We start from the raw sequence: 17,612 nt of genomic DNA, 5'->3' as shown, positions 1-17,612 counted from the left end.
GAAAGTACTTCAGATTTAAAACGGAGAAAATAGATCCATGTGTATCGGCTATAATCATCAATAAAAGTCACGAAATATTTATATTGGGCATGAGAGGTGATAGGTGAAACGCCCCAAACATCACCATGCACAATATCAAAGCTCTTTTTGGCACGACTACTGTGAGAAGGAAAATGAAGAGTCTTACTCTTTCCCAATTTGCATGTAGAACAATCAAAGCACAAATTATGAGAAGAATTATTTTTATTACCCAACAAACCAGAGTTTAACAAATGAGACAGGATTGTGGAGTTTGGATGTCCCAAACGTTTGTTCCAAACTTCACTTTTATTGTTAACGGTTATACAAGCCAAAGATAAGCAACTAGGAATAGAAAAATGTAATGGAAACAATCGTCCAATTTTAGGCCCCTTCGCTAGTATCTTCCCCGACACCTGATCCTGCACAAGAACACCATCACGAGAAAAATGGACATCATAATTGTTATCAACTAATTGACCAACTGAAATCAGATTTGTAGATAAACCAGGAGATATAAAAATTTCTCGAAAAGCAGAATTAATGTTACCAACAGCATTAATAGCTAAATGACTCCCATTAGCTGTTTGAATATGAGATGAGCGTTGATATGGGCGAATATCATAAAGACCATCAGAGGAACTGGTCATATGATTTGAGGCACCAGAATCAACTAGCCAAGAATGAGATGAAGTATTATGTTTACCTTGAAATCCCAAGGCAGCAAAAGCTGATGCAATCATTTGTTGCACCATTTCAGGAGTAAGAGCAGATTGGGCAGCAGTAGATGATGTCTCAGGAGTTGGTGGCCTGGTTGTAGCCTGATATGCATTAGCTTGACGATTTTGAGGTCGAGTAGGACAGTCTTTGATAATGTGTCCCGACTTCTTGCAATAATTGCAGTACTTTTTGGTACAATGAGTAGCAATATGCCCATAGTCCTTGCAACTGAAGCATTGAATCTTTCTAATGTCTCTCCATTTGTTTTTGCCATGAGCTACATAAGCGACAGCATCTGAGGTCATATGTTGATGTTGAATAGTGGCCTGTGTTGTAAGACGCTGCTCTTCACGAAGTAACTCCCCAAAACAAACATCCAAAGAAGGGGATGGATCACGATTCATTAGATTTGAGCGAATTGCCTCATATTCTGGACGTAACTTCATTAGAAACTGGTCTCGCTTGCTTTGCTCGTGTACAGTTTGAATGGCAGCAAGAGATTCAACTGGTACTTTAGCATAGATAATATCAGCAAATTCACCCCATAAGCTTTGAAACCCAGAGAAGTAATTCTGGATGTTGAGATTGGCCTGAGTGTAATTTGCAATTTCATACTCCAATTGAAATTGTCTAGCTGTATTGTCTTGATTGTAGACCTTTTTTAAATACTCCCACATCTCTTTAGCAGTCTTATAAGGTCTTAGATTTAGTATAATCATAGGATCAACAGATCCTAAAATCCATGTCATAACCCTAGCATCTTTCACTTTCCATTTGCCCAATTGAATATTCTCAGTAGGAGCTGGGTCACTTCCATCAATGTGACCCCATAATTCTTTTCCCATAACGAATAATCAAAATTGAAATTCCCATGTAGAATAATTTTTACCCGTGAATCGCACACCGAAAGTTTCAGACATGTTGGTTGACATGATGTACGTAGTTAAAAACAAAAGAACCCAATATAAATTCAGCAAAACCAAAGTCCAGCAAAAAGCCCAATATAAACCGAGCCCAAGTAAACTTTAAGACCCAAATTAAACAATGGATAAATTCTCCAAGTAAACTTTAACACCCCAATTAAACAATGGATTAATTAGCCCAATAAACAGAGGTTAATATCAAACCTCTAATTCACGTCGGGTTCACAAGTCTCGGCCTCACGTTCACCGCACCAATCTTGGCCTCCACGTTCACCGCACGGTCTCGGCCACCATGGGAGCCACCACAGGAAATGCCGGCAGCACCAAAGAAATCCAAAAAATCGGACACCAAGTAGGACCCAAATGAACAGTCTTGACAAAACCCAAAGAAGGCGTCGCCAGTCACCACAGAAGATGCCGACAGCACCCAAGAGGTCGGAAAATTCCGACACCACCGAAAACCTACTCTATCGCACGAGAAACCACGAAGAAATTCAGAATTATGGCTCTGATACCATGTCAAGGTATTCAATTTATCCTTTGACTCGATAATCCTCATTGTGAGGGTTCCTTTGTATATATAGGAATAATAAGGCAAATTACACGGCTGAATGTTAGCTATCACTGTACACAAATGAAAACTAAGCAATTTTCTACCAATTACAACTATTATACAAGCTATACAAATCATTCTGGCGTTAATTACTCATCTAGTTGACAAAGAGTAGTGTGCTTTCTATAAAGTAAAATTGAAGAAGAAGAATGATTAATGAAATCTATGAAAATAATAAAGTTTTATTTATTTGTTTATTTTTGTAATGATAATTGACGCAATTATGCAAATGATAGTTTAGTATGTGCAGACCCAGTGATTAAGGTTGCACATAAACTACAAATATGCAACCTTGTAGTCATCGTCACTCAGTGTTATTCCAATTAAGCTCCTATTCGACAACCATTATTTGAGATAAATGGAGTTTTGAATAGTGATTGTTAGGAGAATGTGTGGTTAAAAAGTAAAGAAAAATTTTGAGTTTACATGTTGAATATTTTATTGTATGAATGTATGGTTAAAAATGAGTATGTAAAAAAAGAGTTTCAAAATAATGGTTGTCAAATAGGGACTAAGTGTGAGGATGCTTTTCTCCTTAAGAGACATGTACACATTTCGATACCATATCATCAAGTCTAAATGAGGAAAGAGGGTTTTATTTTTTTGGTGGCTGGTTGGTTTGGGACACCATGTTTGTGGTCGTGTTTTCCAAGGTTTCATTTTCTGAACTTTTCAACATCGTAGGTAACAAATAGAAACAAGACATGAGAGAATAAATGTGCTACAGTAAAAGTTGAAAGTTGGTGCTACCTCTAATTTTCCATAGCTTTTGTTGTTGAAATTTTGTGTTTCATAAGAAATTCGTTGACAAGGAATCAGAATAGCGAAAGTTTTCCAATTATAGCAGAAGGAAATGTAGGAACAAAACCAAAGATATTTTCTATTTTATTTTGAGAAGTAAATTTCGCTTTAGGCAGTGTTCTGAAAAGCTCTCGTAGCTGCAAAGATTGCCTTGCACCAACCATTAGGGGTAGACATTGTTCCATTTAGTTTTGGTTCTAAGAAAATTGAACCATGAACTAATGGTTTTTTTAAGATATGATTTGGTTTGGTTTTGGTTCATTACTTAAATTTTTTCCAATGATAAATGCAAATTAAAATCTATTACTACATCTATAAGTTAGTAACATATGCCTATATGAAAAAATGAACATAAAACAGTTAGCAAATTCAACTTTAAATTATCAATCATCAAATGAAATATTGTGTAATAAAATTCATTTAGAAAAGTCCAAACTAACGTACAAAACATAGTCACAATTTAAATACACAAACATCAAGTTTTCACTAATATATATGAATGAGTCACTTACAAAAGCTGATTTTTTTGGTACATAAAATAGCCTTTGTTTGGGCTCCAATAAAATTAAATTTTGGAGAAAATATATTTTGGAATAGTGATTTTTTGAAAAATGTGTGTTAAAAAAGAAGGAAAATTTTAGGACTTACGTGAAATATTATTTTATTGAAAAATTTGTGGCTAAAAAAGGGAGAAAAATATATTTTGAATAAAATGGAGCCCAAACACAAGCTTAATAAAAATTGAGTTTGGTTCTGATTCTAGAACTAGAACTAAATGGTTGATGGTTTTAAGAACCAAAATCGTTAAATTTTTTTTTTTTAGAATTGAACTGAATCGCTTGACTTGGCTCTAATCTGGTCATTTTGTCCATCCCTACCAACCATGTTCTGATCTAGTAAGGCCTTGGGTTTGCTTTTCAATGGTCATCAGTTCGAGTCTCCTCAGGGCCACTGAGGTGAGTATCCAACTGTAAATTTCAAAGTCTCGTGGAATTAGTCGACGTGCGCGTAAGCTGACCGAACACTCACGGTTATAAAATAATAATAATAATAAAAATCCACTTAGGCTACAAAAGCTTGAGTCTAACCTTGCTGTCTAATCATGCTTTATACTTTCTAGAATACCGCTTTAGATGATAAAGCCAAGTTTGTTAAATTGCAATACGAATTGTAGAATTGTACGATGCTATGGTTTAGGAAGATCAAAGCGATAAGGATTGAGTATGGAATCTCAATCTTTTAGATTCGCTATTAAAGTTGGTTCCAAGTCCTAAGATCAGAAGACTTGAAACTATTTGGACCTTGTTTGACCCCCTTTATGTAAATTCACTTTCAACTATACATTTTATGATATCTACAATTTATATCAATTTTCGACCTTATGTTTCATCAATTTTTATCAAAATTTACTAAAAATCTGGTTTTTTTAGCAGAATCAAACAAGGGTAGATAATAATAAGCTTAGCCCTCATTTGGCCCCCATTAAATTAAATTATATTTTTCTGTCTCATCTTTAATCAAGATTACGATCATGACAACCTTGGATAAAGCTTTGTAAGGCCTATGTGCTCTACAAGTCATTAGACATTATTAAGACAAGTCACCTTTGCCCATCTTATTAAGGAGCATAGATCAAATGAAACCTTTACTTGGAAGGGGGTGTTTTTTTGAAATAAAGTAATGGGAAAATTGGAACTTGAGAACGAATAAGATAACAGTAAGATGATTTGTAGGAATACACTCCCGAACTATCTAGACTTAAAAATCCTTCCATCAAATAGAAGGGTGAATTAAGCGTCAAACCAAGATCCTCTACTTTACATCGCATCAAGATACGCTGCCTATTTAACATTTTATATTGTAAAAATAGTGAAAATTGCAGGAAATAGACGCTTAATCTAAAATGTGGATATGGCTTTAGTTTCTATTTAATGTTAAACCATTGTTTGAGCCATATTATTTTTATAAGAATGCATTTTTGAATAGTGAATTAATGGGAAATGTATGGTTAAAAAATAAGAAAAAGTTTTAGATTTGCATGTAATATTATTTTACTGAAGAATGTGTGCTTAAAATGATGTCAAATAACTGCTTAAAAATGCAATTTTTTGAAAGAATGTTGGTTAAACAGGGCCTAAATATACTCTTCTACTCTTTAGGATTTTTAATTTGTTATCCGTTTCCGTTAATTATTTCAGGTATACAGATAGAAGGCAGAATGCTATTCATCACTTCAATCAGGCTTTGTCGATGGATCCATTATTATGGGCTGCTTATGAGGAACTCTGTATATTAGGTTGGAATGAAGAATACTGGTGCAATTTTAGAATCTTTTGTTGTTGACTTTCTCTGATTAGTTTGTTGTTTGTTAGGGTCATAAATTTACCCTTATAATCTAATTTTGACTACTGTACATATTGAGCTAGACCAGCTACGTTCCCTACGTCAAGTCAGAAGATGAATTAAGAAGTTGACTGTTGAAATTAATTTATTTTTGACTCATTTCTCGTTGATCTTAAATTTGCCACTTGCTCATTCGGTAACTAAGAAGATTGGGATATATCATTTGCGTGTGAGCAAAAATTTTCAGTAGATAACATGAGGTTGTTAATTGAATTCACTTGAATATATTAATGACTCTGAAATGCATAAAGCTGTTTTATTGCATTGCTGGGTTGTGATGTTATAACTATTAAGAGAAATGTTCTTAAGACATATATCCCGACTGCGATCAATTATATCATTTATGAATTAATAATATTAATGGGAAAAGAAAGTAGGTGGGTACAAAAATAAAAGATATGAAGTAGACAGCCTCAATAAATGAGTTTATGGTGGGTTTTTAAAACTTTAATTCACTCTACTGCCTTACAGGCTGTGGAAGGCTGCATTAGGACTTGATATAAAGAGTAAAGACTTGAGGGGTGAATATGAAGGCTTCCGGGCACAGCTTAGACTGTGACCCACAATATGTGATTGGTAACATTAGGAAAGAGCTTGATGATGAGATTTTTCTTGTTGGGTTGTCTGGGATTTATAATGAATGTTAAGAGATAAGTATAGAGAAAAAAATTTGAAGCAGTTGCAGTCACAATTAAATCCACACAAAATGTTAATTTTTAAGAAAGTTCAGTCTTTCCTTTTCTTTTTGTGCTTTTGTTCCACATCGAGCAGAAAACGAGACTTTTGCTTCTGATTTAGAAATGTCTCTGCCCTTTTTATATTCTTAAGCAGGCACAATTTATTTCCGTGTAGTTTATTCAAACAAACTGCTATGATTTGTTGCCGTACACACAGAAGCTATAAGTATCTCTCCCTGGTCTCACTGCATAGTCTGTACATACACTTGCATGATATATTTGGTTCTCAGTCCTCTATTTGTGTGCTTATTTATCTTGACTTTGTTCACACGTCTGTTAACTGGTGCAATGCTACTACCGTTGCTTTTCTTATTTGCTCAATCCGGTTATTACTTTTCTTATAATCTCAGGAGCAGCTGAAGAAGCAACTTCAATTTTTAGTGAAGGTGCTTCTCTATGCGTTGAAAAGCAATACATGCATGATGAATTGAGTTCCAAGAGTTTGCAAGCATCAATCGATGACCATATTGTTGTTCCTAACAGAAGTCCAATAGTAGAAGATGTTAGTCCAAGGCAATTGAAAGATATGCATGGCTATGATGTACGAGTTATCTCCCAGAACTATCATGGAGTAGCTTCTAACCAGCCTCTAAATGGCGGTTCTGCTAATTTTTCATTTTATAATACTCCTTCTCCAATGGCTACACATTCACAGGTATATTCCTACATATTGTGCATAGTTTCTTTCTTTGAGCTTACTCATTGTTGGGCGCACTCTTGACCTCTACCGTGTTTAATGGGTGACTAAGTTGTGCTACAAATATCTTTTTTACTTCATTGGCTCCATTTATGAATATCTTACAATGCTGGAGAGTCAATCCAGAAGTAGGACTTACAATTAATCTTGCACTTTCTAAGTTTTTTATTTGATAGTAATGGAATATCAAAATTTATATGTCCTATTGTGGTTTGAGGGTTAGTGGGCCATGCTGCCCAAATGGGCTAATTTCAAATAAACATTCACAATTTATGGTAAAATAAAAAGTTTTTTATTCAAGTTTTTGTCAAGTCCAGACGGGTCAACCCTCTAGGACTTGGTTATGGTGGGCTTGGGCAGCCCAACCCATATTACATCGTGGATTGTGGTTGCTTGCATCTCTCTAGTGATGAACTGAATGAAATAGCCAAAAAGGATTCATTTAGCTGGCCTCAATTTGGAATGAGACACAGGTTTTTGTTCAACATCAACCCATACGATTTCTCATATCCTTGATATTGTCTACTTGTTCAATTCTCCTATGAAAGCAACATATTTAATTATTGCTTCTATATCATCCATTTTTGATTTCTTTGTGTGTTATTAGTTGACTGATTTGCTATTCCATTTATCTTTAAAGATTATGCTGCCTAATGTTGCAATTGGCATATTGTAAACCCCTTTTTGTTCACGTTTGTAGGGATGGATACAATTGTGGTTCTACTCATTGCTTTCCCTCTCATTAGCGATGGCAATGGGCCGAGCTGGCTTGACTCTTTAACCCACCAGTTCGGCTCCGGCTCGTGGCGAGCTGAGTTCGAGCTCGGCTCGGCCCATGAGCTCAGGCTTGGGCTCGTCACGAGCACGAGCCGAGCGACCTAGCCGACGAGCCGCTTGGCCTGTTTGACATCCCTACCTCTCATGCATGAGCGCGCACAATTAAAAACAACCTCCACCACCTTAATCTCCCAAATTTGTACCATTTGAATTCCAGTTGCTTGTAGTGCTTGTCAAAGCTGTAGCTTCATAATTTTCACTCTGTTTTTGAATCACATTGAGGGCTTCAACTGATATTTGTTTAATTGCTACTAGATAATAAAACAGAGCAGTTTTCATAATTTGTTGTTCTTTCTTCATTGTATTCATGTGATCAAGCTTTAACCCTGCTGCTCCAATTTACCCCTTTTTGCTATTGTCCGGCTCCTTCAGTTCTTGAGTAATATGAATCATGTACTGAGTGATAGAGCATGACACTTTGACATATGTTATTTTTCCATTTTCCTTTTCCTCAACAATTCCTTCCTTTTGTTAGTCTGTGTTCATTTAACTCTTAATGGAAATAATATATGCTGTTTCTTCTTGGACTGTATTGAATTTGATTTTCCTATTTCAGGAAGGCACTTTATATATTCAGTTATATCTAGGAAAAACACGATTTGTCTGTATTTTCATACTGTTATGCTAAATGGTTTGATCTTAAACTCTTACATGCCTTGCAGTTGTCAGGTGTTGCTCCACCTCCAATATGTGAAAATGCTCAATTGAATGGCCAAAACCTGAGAGCATTAGGAGCTGATAATTCTCCACGATCAGTAGTGAACTCTGCTGTTCCTGGTCCTAGGAGAAAGTTTGTGGATGAAGGAAAATTAAGAAAGGTTGGGACTGTGTAAATTTTTCTGTTATATTTATATTTTGTTAATGATCGTTACATGATAGGCACTCCTTCATTTCATTGTTGTCATGATTCTTCCATTATCACTTGTACTTCCACTGTCTTGAAACGAAAAATTGAAAAATAGTAACAACACATGATATAATGCAATTCCGCAATGAGCCTAGGCCCGTGAGAGAGAGAGTGATGCAGGGTAAATAGAAAGAAATAAGAAGGAAAAAGGAGGAGAGGAGAAGAAGGGGAAACCGGGGGGGAAGAAAACACAAAGAGGAGAAAACGGGGCGGCAGCCAACTTTTTATTCAATCAATTCATTATCGTCTACTGAAATTATAACTGAAAACCATATAAATAGTAAAAGCATAACCCTATTAGTGATGAGTTTGGGTCAAACCAATAATACAAGCCCAATAACTAAAAAAAGTAAAATAGTGCGATAATAATATAATGATGTCCGCATCAGAGAGAGAGAGAGAGAGAGAGAGAGAGTTCTTTCATTGAATTACAATTCAACATGTAGTGGAATGAGCCACAGATCACTAAAACCATTTTATTTATTTATTTATTTATTATTATTATTTATTTTTGGGGTGGTTAATCAAGGGCCTAATATGGATTATGACGCCAATGACCCACTGGTAGAGCACTCAGTCGTCAATCACCCTAATGAAGTGTTCATTACCAAAATTTTAGCATAACCTCTTCATATGAAAGAAGGAACATTGACCGGCTAATGAAGTAACCACCTATCATCCCTCATAATCTCATCTCTACCAGCACTATATGAACTTAAAACACTAGCATTAGCCTTGAATGTGGGACGTCTTGGTCATATCATCTTCACAGGAATTTCACATTTGGACTTGTGTCTTTTTCTTTTTCTTAAGTTTGTATTTATAATTTCTTGGCGTAAGGTTGAAATAAAAATACTTCTTATGCTATTAGTTTATCATCTTCATCTTTTGATATCGACATATTTGGCAAGTGTTGTAAGAGAGAAGGAAAAGACCCAGTTACCATCAGTTCGGAAGAAGGAAGAGGCACCACCACAAGTGCCCCTACCCTCAAGCACTAAATGACCGGCGAACAACTTCTTGCCGCCCACCTTTTCCACCACACTATCTGATCCTATCCCATAATACCTCTATGAGCGCCTCTCCATGAAGTAGTACTCATCAACACATACCATGCAATACTGTTATTGCCAATTGACCTGGTCCAGTGTTTGTCGGAACCAAAACAAGCTGGTAGTGTTCTCCATGTAAAAGATATCCTTACCAGACCGGACTGTTCTGTTTGGTTCTTTGGGGCTTAAGCAATGGGTTAGACTAGGTGTGGCAGCATTGTAATTAGATCTACCTACTAATGAAAAATGCTCCTAAGCTGTTGAAACATGATACAATGAATGCACTAGAAGTTCACTCTGGGAAGGATGAACTTGGACAGCCACGTGGTGAGATAAGTGACCGTTTTTTTCTTTTTGCTCTTCATTGAAAAATGAAAAGATCAAATAAATAAACTGGTAAATGCTGTCCAGATCTGGTCCAGGTCCTGTTCCAGGTGTTGTTGCGTGCTGTCAATCGACTGCTGCAGTACCCTCCTCCCACATGTCTAGATCGCTTCTCTTCGAACCACTACTGCATGATCATGTTCAGGCCTAGAAATGTGAGAAAGATTGTTGTCCAGATACAATTTTTTCATTTTTTTTCCTTTTTCATTTGGTAATTAGTGCACACCCTCTAATACTAGGCAGTTGTAAGGGGTTCTTGAACATTATTGTTTCAGTTGGTGGAACTGGTTTGATGGTTATCTTTTATTTTATGTCAATGAAAGTTTAGACAGTTATGCAATGTCGTGGCGGACGAGGTATAACAGGTGTTGTTGGCTTGTGACATTTGCAGTCAGGCAGCACTGATTTTCTGAGATTGATGTGTTTATGGCGGTGGGGAGTTTAAAATGAAGCCATTTGTAATTTATTTAGTTCTTTTGTTTATGTTATGCGTAGCTAAGGGCAATTCAGTCATAAACTCTAGTTTGTCTGAGCGCATGAATTTTTGCTGGTAAATATGATAGCAATGCTAACAAATTGGGTGCACTGAGTTAAAATCTTTAGGGGACTGATGGCTTACTATACAAGAAATTATTGGTGAAAAGTTGTGCATGTAAAAGACTCAACAAATGCATACCATAAGCATTTAAGTGCTGTCTGGGCGTTTGGCAACTCTTCCCTGTGGATTTTAGGTCATGTAAGTACATTTGAAGAAGTATTGAGCATTTGGTGGGTCATTCTAGATGGATATGTCCATCTTTGAAATGTCCATTACAGACTAGTGAACTTTGGTGGTATACGTACTTTATTTTCCCCAAAAAATTTAGCTGGAAGAAACTTTTAATCCCAATTACTTCTCCAGGGGTAAGTTCACCAAATATCAAATATAGTGGAGATGCAGATCTGGTGAACTCCATTCTGTCAAAGCTGTCGACATGTTGATCGCTCATCCTAGAAGTTGTGGAAGACTATACCTACACACACACAGAGAGAGAGAGAGAATGATATGTGCCAGGCTCATTTTCGTGTTATGTTATTTTATATGGCCAGGAGTCTAATTTCACAGAATTTTAGGTTAAAACTTTAAAGTATCAATTACATTTGGGGATGTTTAAATAACTATTTTGCTGTATCAATGGCTGCTGCTTTAGGAGCGTGGAATACCTTGTTGTCTTGGTTGGGATTTTCCTTTATACTAGCTAATTATTACTTTTGAGAACTGTCATCAATCTAAAAATTACGAACTTCATAATATGTTTTCTGTGAACTATACATGCATAATTGTTTTTATTTCCAATTATTGTTTTCTTGCTTGCAACACCCACTTTGATATTTTTTACACTCACTTCGCTACTTTCCCCTTCTATAATTGTTTGCGTTGCGAGTATGCAGCTTCAAGTAAATTGGTTTGTGGTTCAACTGGTGCTTAGTCCATTTTTTTTTTTAGACGTTTGTATATGTTTGGAGTTTCAGAGATGATGTTAAGCTCATGAAAATTCTTACTTTCAAGCTTTATTCTTACTTTCGAGCTACAGCTTAGACTTACTCATTGATTTTGTTTCTTTTTCGTTCCACCATACAGTTTTTGTTCCTTTTTATGTTTCCTTTAAATATGACATGATTTTATCAGTTATATGTCTCTAATCCTATCAGCATCCCTTCTCTTTGTTCCTTTGATATGTACTTGAATGTCTCTTGATCTTATTCAATGTTGATGCCTTGTTGTGTTTTAGTTTACTGAGTCGTTAATCCATTTGCATTCAGGTATCTGAGAGGTTATTTTCTGAGTCCAGACAACGACGAAGCACGAGACTTGGTGGAGAATCTCTGGTCAACACAAATTCAAGTGCATCAGTAGCTTCTGGGAATGGAACAAACCACTCTTCTAAATATCTTGGGGGTTATAAGTCAAGCTCCGTGGTATCAAGTTCAGTGTCAATTCAAAAGGGACCGTCATGGGCTAGTGAAAATTCAGATGAAGGTGATCTCATTTGTACAACGTGAATTTCTTTTATGATTTCTGGTCTTTACACTATTTTGTAAGAAATGTCACTAGCTTTTTAATTAATGATGGAAAGCAAAACCCTCAGTGGCCTGGATTGACTCCAACAAATTGTTGGCTGAGTTTTTTATAAAATTTGTAGGTTCTTGATATGAGCAAGGTATATCCTGCAGTGGAAAGAAAGGGGGAGCAGGACCAGTTGATTTTGCTTTAGTTTGTGCTCTTAGATTTGCAATATTAGTTTTTTTAAATTGATTTATTTTGCATTTAGCCTCGGGCCATTAGATGTGAGACCCCCTAGAATTCATAACAGTACTTATTGATAAAATCAGACTGATATTGTTTGAATTAACTTAATTCAACAGTCTAAACCATAATATGAACTACAAAATAAAGAAAGTGAAGGGAAGAGTGGATAAAAAAATTAATATTATTTGATGCTATTTTGGTAATCTTTTGAGTTTGTATCCTCGCTAACCGAAGTAATCTTACTCTTATGGGGACTCATTGTGATATTTATGATGATTCTCGTTTAGATATTACGACGTCCAGTTTATCCTTCCGCAGTGATGCTAGATCTCTTGAGCAAGAAGGGGCCGTTAGGCCTTCAGGTCCAGCTGTTGTGAGTAGCTCAAGAGTCGCAGCTGGTGCTTCTGAAATATTGGGCCTCTTAATGATTCTTGGCGAAGGCTACAGGCTCTTGTGTATCTATAGATGCCAGGTAGTAAGACTCTTGTTTGGAAGTTAGACTAAGTGCCGTGTGAAAGCCTTCAGTAATTTAAGATCTTGAATAAAAATTGCTAGCAATTAATATTCTGACAATATGTTGAATTTTCTAATGCTTCTGCTGGAGCAGGATGCACTGGATACATTTATCAAACTTCCACAAAAGCAATATAATACTGGATGGGTGCTTTCTCAGGTAAAATTATGATTGCACTTCCATTATTTCATGGTTGGCGTGTTACACATCCTCCTAGAACTCCACACCTTGTACTTATTATCACTTTATTATTGTTAGCTTACAAAGAACATCAGTTTTTCTGAGGCTTGTTTGTTTTAACTTTTAACACACAATCTTAGCTGAGCTTGAACCAATTCCTTCCTAGTATGGATTCGCAAGCTTATCAGAAATAGAGATGCATGGCGTCAACACATTCGAAGTGTAACTTCCCAACTTTTCATAAACACTGGAGTGTTACGAAAAATTTATTTTTCCTTTTAATAAAATTCGGAATGACACAAATAAAATAAAATAAATTATTTATTTTCAACCACACATAATTAAAACACGAGATCTGAGTTTCTAAGATTTAAGCATAATCAAATGACTAATAAAACAAGTGGGTTTTTTGAGTAATTTAAGCTAACAATTAAAATTAAAAACATAGCAGCAGACTATTGTTTATTTCCTCTTTCCTTTATTTGATTCAATTGGCAGTTCGTCACGGTCTAATCGACTCGTACTAACTTAAAAAAATTTGTAAGAGTGAGTATTCGAAAACACCCAATAAGATACGTGCACTTTTCATATACAAATATATAACAATAAAAATTATATATTTCATACCACTCTGATCTTATGGAGTATATCGGTGACCAAGTGATACATCCATCTTATATCGTTTTATAATCCCGTAGGATTTCATATCTCTTTAAAAAAAAAATGAATGCCTACTGGTAATCCATGCATATTTAATTGAATATAAAAGCATAAGAAAACGAAAGCACTTGCACATAAAGTATCTTTTATATATATATAAGTATTTGAATGCACGTTCCAAAATTCCTTCCTCTACTCTGGTGAAAGATTTATTGACCGACAATGATAATTGAGGTATGAAAATTTCTGATTTCAAACACTCTTTCCTCTCTCTCTCTCTCTCTCTCTGCGCCGTATGTGTTATAAGAATTGGTGTAAGTAAACTATTTCATCATGCCTATATATATAGGTGTAGATTAGAGTAGTAGATAAACCAAAAATTTGATTTGATAGAGCCAAATCTTGCAATAAAGATCTATTCAAAATGTACTTTATTATTATCTATTCAACCACAACAATCCACTATCTGTCCCGTGCAGCAATCTATAAGTCTTAAAATCAAAACAAATAAAAATATATAAGCATCACCTTATTTATCTACTTGTGGCAGCACCCTCATTCAATCCAAGAAGTAATTTAGATGAAAAGATATTATTATCATTATTATTTTTTATAACTGCAATATCTTGGTGCTGGCTTATGTTAATTGATTTTTTTCTCGAGTCGAAGAGTTCTAATTAATTACAAGCTTTAAAATGAATCCAATATTGATGTACTTCATCCCTTTTTATCAAAAACTAATTATTTGGACAAGAAATAGTTTTTAACTAAACCTAATTAAGATCTCCTTAATATGTATCTACACGTGACAAACCATCCCTATCCATTCCCAAAAATCAAGGTACATAATATTAAAATAAGAGTACTTGATAATTCCTATCGATTCCCAAAATCAAGGCATTTAAATAATATAAAGAGAACCTACTTTTGCTAACCTTTCTACATGTGTCTATCATCTAAATGATTTCAAAGCCAACTCCGTTGATAATTGAGAGAAATTGACTCTTTTGGTTGCATAAAACGTGGTGTACAATGTACTACGCTAGCTAAGAAAGTACCTATAATATATTATATTAAATCATTCAAACAAGGAAAATTCTTCTTCATTTAAAGTAGCACACGTGAGGATGGATTTAAAGGGTCTAAAATCAATATTAACATAATGTAAATTTAGGTAATATATTTCAACCTCAATAACATGGGCATAACTTATTCGAAATAATTATTTCTTGAGCCCAAAATGCGTAATGAATTACGAGCTATCCAACGAGTACAATATTGATATAAAATTTAATTATTTGACCCAAATAAAATATAATTTAAAACATATTTCATTTTAGTCCTCAAATTTTTGAAATATAAAATTATAACATATAAAGCAAATACATTTTAATTCTAAAATTTTTTGGTATGTTACAAGTAGTGTTGGACATTTACCGTTTTCTGACCATGTGGCCTCATATATGGTCATTCAAAGACAGGTTGGAAAAGTGTACTATGAAATGGTTGATTATATGGAAGCAGATCGTGCCTTCAGTCTTGCAAGGTTGGCTTCTCCTCACAGTTTGGAAGGAATGGATATACATTCTACAGTTCTATATGTGTGTTTTTACCATTTAAGTAAGTTTTATTCATTATCTGAAATCACAATAATTCTTGAAGTTCTATTCATTATCTGAAATCACGAGAATTCTTATGCTATCTATGCAAAACGTACATAGATCTAAATTATTGTCTCTCACCGAATGCCCTGTACGTGTGTCTAATACAGCAATAATTTTCATTTGTATTGCTTAAAATAGATTCCTTTCCATTTTTGGTGGTATTGATATGAATCACCTGTTTGAGGAGGAGCATTATTTTCTACTAGTAGTTTGCAAAAACCCCAGTTTATAAGTCTGATAATATTATATGAATTTCTGAATTTATTGATTATTTAATTAATGAAGAAATTTAGTTTATACTTGATCTCAAGAGTTTCTTGTATCTTACCAATGGATATTGTTGCTCTATTTTACCTGTACAGTCATGGCTGTCGAGTCTTGGGTTTTGTGTGATCTAATCCCTTGTTGAATTGCAAATGGTTTCTGTTCTTATGTTGCTTTATGATCTACTTGTTCTTTTAGCTGCTGTCCATTTATTCAAGGTTCTATTGACAATCAATTTCACTTCCATGTTTCAGCATTTGAAGGAAGACATGAAATTGAGTTACCTGGCCCAGGAGCTGATATCCACCGATCGTTTAGCTCCTCAATCTTGGTACCTTTTCTTCTATTTGCTGTTTTTTTTCCTATCATTAATTTTGAGATACTAATTGTGGGCTATAGGCGTACATCATAGACTACGTATTTATATAGTGTTAAGTGGTCTTTATCACATGCTTAAAAAGTGTTGGTTGTGTATGTGCCATAGTTAGTTTTCCTGATTCTTGTAAGGCATAATGCTTAATTGGTAGACCCCATTACAGGGCATAAAACTAATATATGAAGTCATTATTGTTTACTTGTTGCTTCAGCGTTATTCTGATTTCATTAATATAATATGACAGGTGTGCTATTGGAAATTGCTATAGCTTGCAGAAAGATCATGAAACTGCTCTTAAGAATTTCCAGCGAGCAGTGCAACTAAATTCAAGATTTGCATATGCCCACACCCTTTGTGGCCACGAGTATGACGCCATGTATTTTGTCAGATGTACTCTTCATGCAATTTTTTTATTTTACACTGGTGTTTTATCTATATTCACAGATATGTGGCCTTGGAGGATTTCGAGAATGGCATTAAGAGCTTCCAAAATGCCCTCCGGATAGACTCCAGGCATTACAATGCCTGGCATGGACTTGGGATGGTTTATCTCCGGCAAGAGAAGTTTGAGATTTCAGAGCATCACTTCCGACTGGCCTTCCAAATCAATCCATGTTCCTCCGTTATAATGTCGTATCTTGGGACGGCTTTACATACATTGAAGGTTGGATCAAATCGTAGCATGTTGCTTGGATCTACTTTGGCTTTCAAAATTTCTGAGCATCTTCTTTTACAGAAAAATAAGGAAGCATTGGAGATGATGGATAGGGCTATTTTAGCAGATAAGAAGAATCCCCTCCATTTCTATCAGAAGGCTAACATTCTTGTGAGCATGGAAAATTTTGACGGGGCTTTAGCAGTTCTGGAGGAGCTTAAAGAGTTTGCCCCCCGTGAGTGCAGTATTTATGCATTAATGGGTAGGATTTATAAACGACGTAATATGTATGACAGAGCCATGCTTAATTTCGGACTTGCATTGGATTTGAAACCATCCGCGACAGATGTTGCTGCCATTAAGGTGACCAAGTTTCTTATTCATCTTCTTTGCTTGTGGACGGGTTTATTTTTTAAATCGGCTTTCACCTCCGTCTAATTTCTCATCTTTGTAACAGGCTGCCATTGAAAAGTTGCATGTACCAGACGAGCTAGAGGACAAGGATGCCCTGTGAATGAATTCAATAGCATTGCAGAATTAGAGACGAAGTCAACCTGCTTCCTGCTTGTGCTTTTGGGCAGATGCTCGACAAAATTTTCTTGACCTTGCACATTCATTATAATTGAACGGATATCCTTGCAGCTGGGCAGCCAGAAACAATCGGATAATGTGGGTGAAACAAATTATAACACTGCCTGAAGAGGCATGTCTCAGTAGCCAAGTTATTTTTCGTAAATATACCAATATTTGATTCTTTCTCAAATGTAGCAACGATTTATAGTATTTCGTTTTATATGTAGGCTCAAGTCAAAGTATTATTTCATTCAATGTCGTTTAATTAGTCCACGATTGGGTCAAGAATTGTGGTTCTGTTGTGTAGCTCACTGATAAATGCCGACATTCATAGTTTGCATGGA

The 17,612-nt window shown here is 35.4% G+C and overlaps 1 protein-coding gene across 5 annotated transcripts in view; it reads left to right on the top strand.

Moving 5' to 3' along the window:
• LOC111397540 (cell division cycle protein 27 homolog B-like) overlaps window positions 1–17,612 on the top strand; it is a 21,784-nt gene extending 4,172 nt beyond the window's left edge. For 2 of the 5 annotated variants that reach the window (XM_023024522.1, XM_023024524.1), the window contains 12 exons: window positions 5,274–5,371; window positions 6,566–6,870; window positions 8,412–8,567; window positions 11,896–12,112; window positions 12,670–12,854; window positions 12,990–13,055; window positions 15,218–15,337; window positions 15,919–15,995; window positions 16,285–16,404; window positions 16,485–16,704; window positions 16,777–17,058; window positions 17,153–17,612. In XM_023024522.1, coding sequence (XP_022880290.1) covers window positions 5,274–5,371; window positions 6,566–6,870; window positions 8,412–8,567; window positions 11,896–12,112; window positions 12,670–12,854; window positions 12,990–13,055; window positions 15,218–15,337; window positions 15,919–15,995; window positions 16,285–16,404; window positions 16,485–16,704; window positions 16,777–17,058; window positions 17,153–17,209 — 1,903 coding nt within the window. In that variant the 3' untranslated portion in view covers window positions 17,210–17,612. Of the gene's footprint in view, window positions 1–5,273; window positions 5,372–6,565; window positions 6,871–8,411; window positions 8,568–11,895; window positions 12,113–12,631; window positions 12,855–12,989; window positions 13,056–15,217; window positions 15,338–15,918; window positions 15,996–16,284; window positions 16,405–16,484; window positions 16,705–16,776; window positions 17,059–17,152 lie in introns of all 5 variants that reach the window. The other 3 variants (XM_023024523.1, XM_023024526.1, XM_023024525.1) reach the window with 3 other exon arrangements.

This window comes from Olea europaea, chromosome 7 (genome assembly GCF_002742605.1).
Source record: "Olea europaea var. sylvestris chromosome 7, O_europaea_v1, whole genome shotgun sequence".
NCBI lineage: Eukaryota > Viridiplantae > Streptophyta > Magnoliopsida > Lamiales > Oleaceae > Olea > Olea europaea.
Note: the sequence above shows the minus strand (reverse complement) of the source record. Positions and strands in the feature narration are given on the sequence as shown.